At 37.0% G+C, this 13,547-nt stretch overlaps 1 protein-coding gene and 1 long non-coding RNA gene across 4 annotated transcripts; one reads left to right on the top strand and one right to left on the bottom strand.

The window, feature by feature from the left end:
- Nucleotides 1–2,693: 2,693 nt before the first annotated feature.
- On the bottom strand, nucleotides 2,694–6,306 carry LOC309709117. 3 transcript variants are annotated; one of them, XR_014277430.1, is made up of 6 exons: nucleotides 6,273–6,306; nucleotides 5,501–5,632; nucleotides 5,016–5,051; nucleotides 4,506–4,658; nucleotides 4,049–4,139; nucleotides 2,694–3,444 (listed from the first exon to the last, which is right to left on the bottom strand). It is a non-coding gene; the product is annotated as an uncharacterized lncRNA (long non-coding RNA). The 3 variants fall into 3 exon arrangements; XR_014277431.1 differs by lacking the exon at nucleotides 6,273–6,306 and having other exon boundaries at nucleotides 5,501–5,727; XR_014277432.1 differs by lacking the exons at nucleotides 5,501–5,632; nucleotides 6,273–6,306 and having other exon boundaries at nucleotides 5,016–5,092.
- A 2,220-nt stretch (nucleotides 6,307–8,526) lies between these two features.
- Nucleotides 8,527–9,656, top strand: fabp2 (fatty acid binding protein 2, intestinal). The gene is made up of 4 exons (XM_082537838.1): nucleotides 8,527–8,642; nucleotides 8,857–9,029; nucleotides 9,255–9,362; nucleotides 9,489–9,656. Exons 1-4 carry the CDS (start codon nucleotides 8,576–8,578, stop codon nucleotides 9,537–9,539), a joined length of 399 nt encoding a protein of 132 aa, XP_082393964.1. The 5' UTR covers nucleotides 8,527–8,575; the 3' UTR covers nucleotides 9,540–9,656.
- Nucleotides 9,657–13,547: the final 3,891 nt, after the last annotated feature.

The following is a 13,547-nucleotide window of genomic DNA, read 5'->3' as shown; positions in this document are numbered from 1 at the left end:
TTATTTTGTACTGCATATATTTATTTTTTTATAATCCGTCAGGAAATTCAGACTGAATCATGTAGCTGTTTAAGTATTTTATGGTCTTTATTTTTGACCAAAGGCTGAAGTATGGCACACACACGTATGTTTTTTTGAGATGCACTCCCTCTAGTGGTGTTTCAGAAGATTGCAGCCCTTTTCTGTGGTAATGGCCACATACAGTACTGTGCAAAAGTCTTGAGACACCGCTTTTCTTTAAAATATTTTGCTTTTTGAAGGTCTTTCAACTTTTTAGATGGCTGCTTTTCACTCATTTTCAGTCCAGTCCTTGTACCTGAACATTTTCAGAGGAATACTTTTTTTTGGATTTGTCAACGCTGAGCTATGAATCATTCAAGCATAAAAAAGGCACCTAACTCAAGCGACGAACCACTGTAGTGTTCACTCATAACAGACATCTTAGCAAAGAATTAATTTTAAATTGCAACTTTAGGGATTTTATTACAAGCAGCCTTTTACAGCCAGTGTGGTAACACACTGCCATTGTAGTAAAAGCATACATGGATAGAAAAACGCACAATAGGACATTATTAGTCACGGATTAGCCTCTCCATAGTCTGGATCTCAACATTACTGAAGCAGTGAGGGATCATCTCGACAAAGAACAAAATAAAGTTGACTTTCATTCACGTTAGAAGTGTACAAACTCAGTTTTTGCCTTATATACTGCATTTCCATGTATGTTTTCATGTTTCAATAAGTCACTGCAATCACTGTTTCCCATTTTCCTATACTATAAAGGAATGGCTCAAGACATTTACACATTACTCTACCTTCAAAATCAGGTAAATTGTTTTATGTGTCTCTTGTCCTGCTTATCCATTCAGAATAAACTTTCTATTGCAGTACGATAATAAAAAAAATTGGTCAAGCCAATTTTCTTTAAATAACTAAATATGAATTTTGCTTAAAATTAGATTCTTACCTTCATATGTAAGAGGCTGATGGGGTCTTGGACGGGCAGGCAGAGAATGTGGACACCCAAGTTTGTGAATGTGATAACTCGAAAATGAAGCAATGTAGGTGTTTCAAATTGATACCACCTGTATCCACTAAAAATTTCAGATGAATTCAAATCTCAATCAACTTCAAAGTCGGAGGTTAAGTTTTCTGGAAATCTTGTAAATGCAATAACTTGACATAATGTAGGATTTTGAAATTGATACCATAGGTATCAGTAGGCATCCTGTCTAAGGTGCACCCAACCTCTCATCCTAAGGTAGCTGGGATAGACTCCATCCCTCCCCTGCAACCCTGATAAGGATAAGTGGAAGAGAATGGATGGACAAATGGATGAGCTGTACCACTGGCCAAGGCAAGTATCTTTCAAATTACAGGTATTGTCCTTAAATCTAATTTAGAATGTGGCACCTTGTTCTCCTAGAAAATTTTAGAGACTGTGAAAAACAAAATAACTACTCAAAGACACATTTACCATGTTGCTTCTATGGTTGTTTTCAAGCAATGCAACAGAAGCTAATACTAGCAGCTAATGGTAAAGTCAGGGAGGGAGTAAACCTGTAGCAAAAAAGTCTGTGTAGGTTCTCAGTCTTCCAGGCCATTCCAGTCTAAGGAGACTGAAAATGTCGCAGCTGAACTTGTTTAATTTTTATTTTCAAGATGTTTTACCTCTCATCCAAGAGGTTTCTTTAGTAGCTCTTCTTCAGCTCTGTAGCTAAAGAGCCAGTTGTGTTTAATTAGATACCAGATATTGGAAAAAGGTAAACTGGATTTTCATTTCACTTTCCTGAGGTAATATAGCATTTAAATGTTTCACCCAGTGACCACAGATGTAGTAAATAGTTATAACAACTCCTTCATCAAATGGAGCACTAAGGAACTTAAACAGAGGTATCATCCGTATCAGTTCTACTATAGATTGTGATCAGCGTTAAGCACTGAAAAAAATATGTTGTTGGATTTACTTAATTCAATGGTGGACATTTGTTGCACACAGATGTTTTGCTTTGGCAGCAACTTAAACAATTGAGTTAAATTAACACAATTTATTCATGTTCAATAAACCTGTGCAATTTGTGTTGATAAAATGTGACTTAAACATGTTTTGATGAAGTAATTTGAGCTCTTGGAATATTTTAATCCTTCACAATTTTCTCACGTTATCCCAACACGATTCAATAACTTTTACCCAATACTACTTGGTCACTTAAATACTACATGTTATCTTCAAATTACATTTTGCTATTATATTCTAGTATCAAATACACAATTTTCAAATGGAGGCCTTATAACAGATTGTATTGTCCTCTTCCAAGATGGTTGCTGGCATCCACCAGTAACCTTTCAAAACAACATGTCTAATTTCACTGCAGTAGGTAAAGAATGAAACTGACATTACTCCTCTACTGAATCTATATAAATCAACAGTTAAATAATGTCAGTTCTTCCGTGTTCTCTGGAATCAATCACAGCAAAGAAATTAGACTGTTTCTTTTGAAAAATGTTGGGAAAGAACAATACAAAACATTCTATTTAAGGCCTCTGACATCAAGATTCAGTTAAACAACAATTATAACTAAACAATTTGAGGTAATGTTAGTTTCCATTAACATTAAATTAGGTTACTGAATTGGCAAACACCTTCCTATTAACACTACCCATTTTACCCCAATAACTAAAGAAATTAGCACTTGCAGGTCAAAACCTTTATTCAAGAGACGCAAAAATAACATTGATACAGTGACTGTCAAAAATTACAGCACTGATCATACTGTGACATGTTGGTTCAAAACAGCACACTTAGAAATATTCAACGTTCTTTACTTCAACTGAATGAAACTGAAAATACCATTTCACACGACCCATATGGGATATTTAGACTGTATAACTGTTCACGCTACATCTCTTCACTAGTAAAAGAAAGAAAAAATACAAAGAGAAATTTAAAAATGCTGCCAAACAGACAAACAGAACTTGTACAGAGCAAAAGGAAAAACAAACAACAACAAAAAACGGCTCGTCCTCATGGCAGTTGCAGAGTATATAAGAATGAACCCTGCGATCCGTTCCTGGAATTGAGCTTCAAAAATGCAGCAGAACAAGTGTGAGATTTAAATGTCCTCTCACCTAGAGCTGGTCACCTCACATGCATAACAGTGAGCTTCGTTGCAGGAGCAGTTTTGTCTTAGTTGTGAGCTTTTCTTGAGAGCTGAGTTGCATCCAACTCCATTACCACCCTTTGAATCACCTCAAAAGTGTAGCAGAGTTGTGATGGGTAACTCATGTTGAAGGAATAAAAAAGGTCCAAACAGCATGGCTACTGCAAAGGTCACGTTATCCAGATCTTGAAGAACAACATCAGAAAAGTCATTGCCTGGCGCATCTCTGGAGACAGATGTTCATTGTGGTTTTCTCAATCTGTGCAGTGGCCTCAGTCAAGTCCTGGTTAAACACAAAACATTTCTTTAAGATTCCTTTTTAAACTCATCTCTTTTGAATCTACCAGTTCTAATGTTAGAGTAATTTAAACCAATGCAAGCAACATAGTAAATAGCTATAGCCAAAGAGTGGCCTGCCATGCTGCCATTCATGGTCTAACAGAGTTTCTAAGAGAGGGTGAAAAACATAATAATTTCAAATGCTTTACATTAGTTTTTGTTAGAAAGACACCGGCCCATCAGAAATCCAGGTTATGTCACTCAGAAGATGTTAGAATTGAGACTTTCAGCCCCACAATTTGGTTAGCTGTTGGTCAGTTGGTCTTTTTTTTTTTTTTTTTCAAACAAAAGCTAATGTAAATACTGGTGGGATTTTCCTTTGTTCATTAGAATGACAAATTTAAAGTTTTTTCACACTGATGTGACCCCTAATACAGGGGTGGGGGTGGGGCCTCAAGGGCCGGTGGCCGAGTTCACTACCAGGCCTCATGTGAACTTCAAATTATTAAAGAGCACTACTGGTCCTAACCAGTCCAATGAGGATCAAGTGGATAACTAAATGCATTTTTAAATGTTGCAAATCCACAATCTACTCATAAAACACTCACCATGAACTCCTGCACCAAGATGTTGCAATTGTCTTTCACACAGATGCGGAGCACTTTGATGAGGGACTCCGAGCATTAATGTCATCCTTGACTATTATAACAAAGAAAACAGAGATTTGTGAACTTTTCAGTAGCACAGAAGAAAATGATCCCAGACAAAAACTCTTGACTTTTTAAACCAGTCAACATGCAACACCAGCATCTACAAAGCAATATCAAAAGTTCCTGTTTGACATCAACTTTATGGATATATCGTTTCCAGAACATTTATTTTTTTTTAAATATAAATTTTTCTCAGTGGGCCAGTAAATGCATGACGAAAATTATGGCATCCTTTTAGTGGAATCATTACTCACAGGTAATAGTTGACTGTTTCAATGGATGTAGCATAAAAATCTTTTACTGACCTAATGCAATACATATACACTTTGTAGTTAAAGAATTTTAAAGTTCTTACTGTCATAATGGCAGCTACATCCTTTAGCTTTGTGCCCTGTTCCCCCGATCACTTTGCAAACACTTTCAGCAGACTGTCAGAGAGAAACTCAGCTCCGTCAGAAACCTTGACTGTAAAGGCATGGTTGGGATGCACTGGAATGCTGCATTTTATCTGAAATGACATAAAATTATTTTGAAATAACAGCAGGCACTGTGCTTGGTTAATCAGCAATGTTTTGTTGAATAAAAACTGTGTTTCCAGATCTTATGGGATTAAAAAAATCCAAAGATGTTTGTTTCTGATTTGCAACCCAACAACCCACAAGTTACAACCTCATTTCAGTTCAAGTGTGCATTAATGTGAGTCCAGTAATCACCTTTCTGGCAATACATACAGGTATAAGTTAAACCTATGGCAGATTTTGGATTTCTCAGTTGTATTAATAGGGTGAGTATGCATGCACCTAATAATTATAAAAAACCTATTATAATTAAGTTACAGAAACGAAAATAGAATATACTTTCTTACCATAACACCTTGAACCCACAATCCATCAGCTGACTCCTGGTGAAATGCAGAATAGAGGTAATCTCTCAATGTGCAGCAAAAAAAACAAAAACAAAAACAAAAGGACAGCAGGTGAGGGCATGAGGGGTAGGGATGTAAGCTAGCATAATGCCGCTGATGATATTAGCTAAAGCTGTTCAATGTCCAAAATCTCACTAACACCACGGTGCAGTAAATACACAATGTAACTGAAGAGTCAGTTGGCAAATCTATTCACACAGAAAACCAAATTATGTTATGAGTGCCTCGTCATTAGGTTTAACGTGATATTACGGCTCTTGTGCCAAAGACAAATTCAAATGAAAAAGCGCCAATTCTTTGACAACAGATAAAACAGCAAATAAGCTAACGGCTCTTTTTTTAGCATGTTACATGGCGACACTCTAGACGTTTAACTACATTTGGCTGAAATATGGTAAATATTAATTCAAAAAATCAAGACATACCAAAAACGTAGAGTTGGCTGCTCGACTTGACTGAGATGGATGCCTTTTTTAAACCACGATCCAAAGCCCGCGAGATGAAATCACGCGTGGTTTCACGAGATTTAACGTTGCTATCTTATTGACTTACTTCACCTGAACATGATATGAACAATTTAATACACCCTTTCTGCATATCATGTAGTTTTTACACTATATAGTTACATTTAACTTTAAAACATGAGGCAATTGTGTTAAAGAGAGCATATAACCCCCGTGCTGGCCTCTCTGCACTGGCTGCCTGTGTCTTTTAGAGTTAATTCTTATGTTTGTTTTTAAATGTCTACACAGTCTTGCCCCGCCTTACCTCTCTGAGCTTCTTCATCCCCACATACCCTGTCGGTCTCTCAGGTCAGCTGACCAGCTGCTCCTGGAGGTACCGAGATCCAGGAGGAAGCTCAGAGGGGACAGGGCCTTCTCTATTGTGGCTCCAAAATTATGGAATAATTTGCCCATGCATGTTAGAGAGGCCCCTTCACTGTCCACTTTTAAATCACGTCTTAAAACCCACTTTTATTCCTTGGCTTTTAACCTCAGTGAGACTTAGTTTCTTTTTTAATGCAGTAGTTATTTAATTAATGATTTCACTCTTCTTTTATTTGTTTTTTATTTATATCTCATGTAATTTTATTTTACAGTTCCAATGTACAGCACTTTGTGTCAGCTGTGGTTGTTTTAAAGTGCTTTATAAATAAAGTTGATGATGATGATGATGAAATACATGCAAGATGCTTACATAAATCCAAGAGATGGCCAGTCCCTTTTTTTCAGTGAGGGGTCTGGCCTTGACAACAGTCTGGTCAGTGAGCCACTCTGGAGAATTAATAAGCTGTTAAGAGTCTTGCTCAAGTCTCTTTCACTGTTATTAAAGAGTGAGGGACAAGTGCTCTTATCTTCCGTTCCCAAATTTATCTTGCTAGGTCAAGGTCCAGCATGGAATTATCATGAGCTTGCTTGTAAACTTCTGGTAGCACAACAAATGTTAAGCAGTTAGGTCCATAAAGTTTTCGAGTAATGACCCAATGTTGAGAATTTTGCCTTCGTACACCAAAACAGTGGATTTTAAATCAAACAAGACCCTCAGTTTTAATTCCAAGGGTTTAGCATGAATTGTTTAGGAACACATAACTAATTTTTAAAAGCTCAAAGTTAATTGAACAAACAAACATCAAGATTTAAAGTTCAAGATTGTTTTTCATATTTGGATTAAAATCCTTTACAGTCAATGACTGCCTGAAGTCCGGACCATATGGACATCACCAAATGCTATGCTTACCGTCTTGAGATGCTCTGCCATGCATTTACTGCAGCCCCATTCAGTTACACCCTATTGTAAATCCTCGGTACTTACTTACATTAATGAAACCGTCTTATGATTGTTGACTTTGACAAATGCATGCGAATTTCCTAGAGGTTTTTCTGGGTTAGATATTGTAAATTTCACTTTAGTCCTCCTCCATGGTCTTCCAGGCCATTTGAGCTTGTTGCAAGTGCATTTCTCCTATTTTTTAAAAAATATATATTTCTGATATATTTATTTAGGTTTTAAGCCTAGTGATGGCCTTCTTCACCTACATTTCTTTGAACCTCATATCAATTCTGCCAGTGCAACAATAACTAAAATAAAAACTTCTTGGCAATCAATTATCCAATTATATTACATATTGATTGCCTGATTTAAAAGTCACTGTGGTAAAGTACGCAGACAAAATGACAAAAAATGTGTCACTGTCCAAAAACCTACGCACCTGACTGTACTTGAATGGATTTGAAAAAGACGGAAATTTGTTATCAGCATTTGTTTAGTATTTACTAAAATGGAGTTCACTGAATCACTAATTCAACCCTTTCAGTCTATGGTCTCATTTGTCACGTGCTTTTATGACTTATACTACAAACTGGACAAACCTCAAAGGATATAATTATGTTACAAAGAGTTTCCACCAGACTTGATCAACTATGGCTCCAACTCACCTGTGAATTTCATCACTGCGGTCTTGGTAGAAAGGTCTTTTGTCTGATAAGATGCAGTATTACTGAGGTGGAAGTGAAGGTCAGGCAAAGGTCTCTTTGACACATAGAATGACAAGAAACTGTGATGAAAGAGAAGACATGCTCTACATGTTTTATTCGTCCCATTCATCCCATTTTCTTTCTGTTAAACTTAAATATTTCAATTTTAATAGTGCAGTTAGTTGTGGGTTAGTTAATAGTTTCACAATGTTTTTGATGCCCTTTAGATTAAATTAAATTAACTTTCCGTGGTAAATTAATTATATAAAATTACTAAATGGTGGTAGACATAGTAGTGGTAGACAAGCAGAAAAAGACAGCTGTAGTGATAGATGTAGCGATACCAAAATGGTTTAAGGATGGTTTAATGACTCAAATAAAAATCTTTTTTTCTTTTGTTTTGTATAACATTAACTTTAGATGTCAAAGGTCTTGTTTATTAGCAATGGGCAATAAAGGACAAAGGTATCACATATAATCAAGTATAGTGGAAGAGAGAAATTACAACTACTACACCGATGCAGTATCTTGGATGAATGATAAGATTAAACCTGCATTAGCTACATACAGATTTGGAGGAGTGCACATGTGCAATGGATCTGTAATAATAGTAAATGGCAGGAACAGTTTTAAAGTAAAAGAAATTTCAAATATATTCCTCTTGTATCAAATAGTGCAGACTTAAATGCTGCAGTTCTGCACTGAATATGGTTGGTGGTTAAGCTGTGACCAAGACTTTTGGCAAACAGATTCAGGATGAAGTGGCCATTAAACATTCAATAGAGCACTTTGAGTGCTCTAGTAGAGTAGAGAAGCACTCTATAAGCTTGAGTCCATTTACCATTTAACTATTCATTGTCACACAGTTAGGATATTACCTTGGGAAAAAAAAACATGAGCTTTAAACGGCCACATCAGCAATCAGATAGATGATGAGATAAGAGGGTGTGTGATTTAAAAGGAGCGGCAGAGTTTGAAAAGGGCACTCCTTGTTGCAGAGTCCTCCAGCTCACCCTCACCGCCACCATGACTTTCAACGGCACCTGGAAAGTTACTCAAAATGAGAACTATGACAAATTCATGGAAAAAATGGGTGAGTGCTAGAGCTGTCTTGATAAGCTGCTTCTGAATCTTCATTTTTTCTTAAATAAAGAATACTGATGTATTAATGTCTAAATATAATCTTTGCACCAAACTGATAGTCATGCACATTTTTTTGTGACTGCATTATAAGTGATTAGCCTTTAGACGGGTAAAACTTCCTGACATTGCTCAATCTATTGTAACCTTATTGTGTCTATCCACAGGAGTTAACATGGTGAAGAGGAAGCTGGCTGCTCACGACAACCTCAAGATTACCATCACACAGGAGGGAGACAAGTTTAACGTCAAGGAGAGCAGCACTTTCCGCAACATCGAAATTGAATTTACCCTCGGAGTCACCTTTGAGTACGCCCTTGCAGATGGAACAGAACTATCAGTAAGTTAAAGTGGCTCCTGGTTTCACTCACTTTAGACTTTCAACTTTTGAGTCCCTGTTACTAAGTCAACAATCCATACTTCAAGCCTTGACTTTGCCCTCTGTTCAATACCGCAACTATAAAAGTGTCAAACAGCCTAGTCAGCCTTTGGACTTCTGCACAATATCCCCTCCTTGCCTGTTCTCTATTTCATTAATTTCCTCATCGTTGGTTTCAACTCTCAGGGTGCGTGGACCTTGGAGGGAGACGTGTTGAAGGGAATTTTCAAGAGAAAGGACAACGGAAAAGACCTGACGACAACCAGAATTGTTCAAGGAGATGAACTCATACAGGCAAGGCAGAGTTCCTACAAACGTATAAAAATAGAGATTATACATTCAGAAATATAAATTTTCATCCCGGCATAAAAAAATGTGAAGTTAAATAACAACTGTATTTGATTAATCTTTCTTCAACAGAGCTACACCTACGAAGGTGTGGATGCAAAGAGGATTTTCAAGAGGAGTTAGACCAAATCCATCTAAAGAACCGAATTGAAATATTTTCAGGGTTACATACAGTTTTGTGCCAAGTCATCAACAACATGTAACTCATCATATTTTAATAGCTGTATTAATAAAGTCACAACTGCCTATTAATTTGTGTGCTTGTTTCCTCTGCTTTTCATCAAATAATATTCTGTGGAAGCTCATGCAAAGTTAAACACACACACACACAAACACACGGTCAAGTGGCTAATTTAGTAGTGATACAATAATTGAAACTTTATTCAACAATGAATAAAAATAAATATATATTATCTACAAAAATATAAAGTGTAGACAGGTTTCACATGTTTCTTTAAACTGACATGAAGCATTTACTGTAATGTCAATATATCAACTCAGCAGACCAAATGCACAGGACCAAAACCAAGCAGACGGCAGGATTCAGGGAGGCATCCCGAGGCTACTTATCAGGCATCGTCATCTTATAACTTCTTATAACTGATAAGATCAGTGACATGATAAGATCATGCAGAAAGCTTTCTTTTGTTTTGTGGTTTTACAGCGTAATTAGGTTGCTCCACTGTACGGGTAGCCCGAAATAAAAGAAACAGATCGATGCAATGCCAACTGTGACTTTAAGTGACACAGGAGAAAACCAGTCTCATCAAGCAGGCCTCGAGAGCAAATTCAAACTTTAACTGAAGACTACAAACTGTGAATGCAAGACATAATCGTATTTGCACAATTGGATTAAGTACTGTTAGTTTAACAGAGGGAATAGTTTTTGAACTGCTGAGTTTGCTGCCTGCAGCTGTGATTGTTACATCGAAGCCTGAAGGAGCCACTAAGAACCCCAATCCAACCTATAAATAACATTTTCACATACAGGAGTGTCAAATACGTCACCGGTAGCATTGCCTGCTCCAAATTTAATCGCAACATCGTCTATTTCCCTTCATTCATCATTTTTATTCTCTAAATGTGGTTCACCAACAAAGAACAAAACAACAACAAAAAATGAATTCACTGAAAGTGTCAAGGCACTGTTGATACAACTGAAGACACAATGTTCAGAATGTAAAATTAAACTTGTGAGGAAAAGAGAAGAGTTTTTTAAGATGAAGGAAAAAAAAACAAACCCACAATCATTATGAAGAAAAAACACTTCACATGTGAATCAACGTTAAGGTAATCTGGTTATTATTCGTGGACTGAGCTTCAGTTTATCGGTAATTTAGTTATTTAGTTACTTTTTCCATTAAATATATAGGAAGTCTTAAAAATAGCAGGGATTTATAATTACTACAGCACAATCAAGTTGTTTAAAGGCAGTCTAGTGTATATCATCGTGTACTGTATCAGTGAGCGATAGACTGGACTGCCTGTGAAGTCCAAGTCTTGTTTTTCTTATATTTAAACAGTGTAAGTAAACCATGACAAATACAAGTAGAAACACCCAAAAAAACGAAATGACCAACACAAATTTCAAATGTCTGTCGGGTCAAACACGGCATACATACACAGCTAAATGTGTTCAGTAGGAGTAAATACCTGGACAAAGGTTGATGTGATAAAAATGTAAGGTGAAAAAAAATATGTGTATATGACATGATGGTTATAAAGAGACTTGGCAATCTAGTGAGTTGAAAAAAATATATATATATTGAGATTTGAAAAATGTGCATATAAAAAAAAAAGGATCTAAAAACACCAAAACCTGCTCTTAAAGTAATTATTTTTTAAAGTGAATGCATAGTATGCCTCTGACAGTTTGTTTTCCAACACATTGTTTGCATTATACATTTAGATTCAAAAATGTAAGCATAACATAATATTATGTATTCTAGTGTGAGCAAGAGAACATTCAAGTGTTTAAAAGGTTACAAATTGCTATTTGATGACTTTGTTTTATTACAATTGAATAAAATCAAACAGAATGTTATGTTTGCTGGAGTCAGTCCAGGATTATCATGCTCATGCTCAGGCTGTACAAACAGCTAGTATGACTCTGTAAAGGCCACATGCAGGTTTCAGAATATTAGTCTTACTATGAACAAGGATACTTGTGTGTTATGTTAAGTAGTATGGTTAATAGTAGGGGTGCAACGATATTCGTATCGATATTGAACCGTTCGATACAGTGCTTTCGGTTCGGTACGCATATGTATCGAACAATACAACATTTGTAATTTATTTTATCAACTTTCCTTCCGACGATGCTGTCTGTGTTGAGCGCTCAGTGAATCTGCGTTCGACTACTCCACCTAGGCTGCACTGTCGAGCGCAGATCCACTGAGCGCTCAACACAGACAGCATAGTCAGAAGGAAGAGCGCAGGGCAAGCTAGCAAGACACATGGACCTCCCCCACCCTCATTCAGATCTGGCGTTTGGAATTATTTTGGTTTTCATGTGACGTATGACCCTGAAGGTAAGCGAGTCATGGACTAAAGTAAAACAGTATGTTGGATGTGCCACGCAATGCTCAATTACATGGGTGGGAGCTAGTGTGTTAGCGCAGTTAGCTCGTTAACGTGTTGGCTGTCTAGCCCCACACACGGGGTGATCGGCGGTAGCTCGTTAACGGAGATTTGCCGTGTTGTGGCGTTAAGGTCATTTCAACGAGATTAACCTGAAAGCACTAGTGGGAACACAACGAATATGACTGCACATTTACACCGACATCATCCTAGTGCAAAGACCAAAACAACAAGCATGCTACTAACTTTAGCCGAGTCATTTAGACAGCTGTTAGCACATGATTCTCCTTATGCTGCTGAGAATATAGCCCAGAAGAAGCGGATAGTATAGCTTTTATTTTGGAAAGAGCCATTTCTCTGTAATAAACTCTCTTTTCCAAAGATGAGTGATTCCTCAATCAGATACAGGGCTTGCAATATCGCTAGCCCGACGTCCTGGAGCTAGCGATTTTTTTCAGTCGGGCTACCAAAATCTATCTCTGCCCTGCTATTGTAGGAAGGAAAAATATATGTCAATGCTTTTGCATTCTTTCAGAAATGTAGCTGGGTAATTATGTCATTGGCATCGGTGAGCCACTGTCAATATGTGACATATTGAAATCGCGTTTGAATTTGCGCTTGTTTTTTTGCTTTCACTTTGCAATCGTGCAAACTGTGTATAGAGAGCGACAGCACTGATCTGTGAGTGATGATAATTTGCGCACCAATTCCTCTGACATCGTCTTATTAATCGTTAGCTTACTATGCAAACATGACAAGTGAAATCTCCCGCAGCAAGCTTAAACATGTGAGAGGTTGATTGCGCAGAGAATCGCTGAGCTTATGTGAGTGCGTGTGTAAAAGCAGCAGGATATATATATTTTAGTTCTGCTGAGCCAAATAAGACAGGTCAGGGTGAAGAAGTGACAGCCAAAGAAAAGCTTACCACAAAACAGAGAAGTTATGATAAATCAGACTATAAGGCAAAAAGAAAGTGCAGCTTTATGGTTTCATGGACAAAATAATTTCTGTGGCTGCAATATGACGAGCTAAATAACCAGGGCTGCACATAAGTGGTCCGCAGGTGCGCATTCGCTGTCAAAATAAAAAACACGCACAAGGGTTAGGGTTAAATTTAAAAACTGTACTTTTGAGTTAAAATATAAATTTATAATTTTAATAAATGAAAAATTAAAAAGCCATGAACTTTTTTTTTGTATCGAAAAAATATCGAACCGTGACACCAAAGTATCGAACCGAACCGAACCGTGAATTTTGTGTATCGTTGCACCCCTAGTTAATAGTTATGTCAGTTATATCATTATTATGAAAATACCTGGAAATACAGACCTGCATTTAAATCTGCCTACTTTAAGAGGAAGACTGGGGAAAAATGGTTTTGACATCACTGGGAATTACAAAAAAAGGTTACAAGAATCAGCACTGAAGACAAGAAAACACAAAAAGGTTGCACGACTGTGTATGGCGGTTACTAAATAGCCTGAAGGCTGCCCTGTGACATTGCCAATAAAACCAACCAATAAAACAAGTTACACTTTTTTTTCTCAAGGA

Source organism: Aulonocara stuartgranti (genome assembly GCF_965226115.1).
Source record: "Aulonocara stuartgranti genome assembly, chromosome: 6".
Classification (NCBI taxonomy): domain Eukaryota; kingdom Metazoa; phylum Chordata; class Actinopteri; order Cichliformes; family Cichlidae; genus Aulonocara; species Aulonocara stuartgranti.
This window is presented reverse-complemented; position numbering and strand designations above follow the sequence as displayed.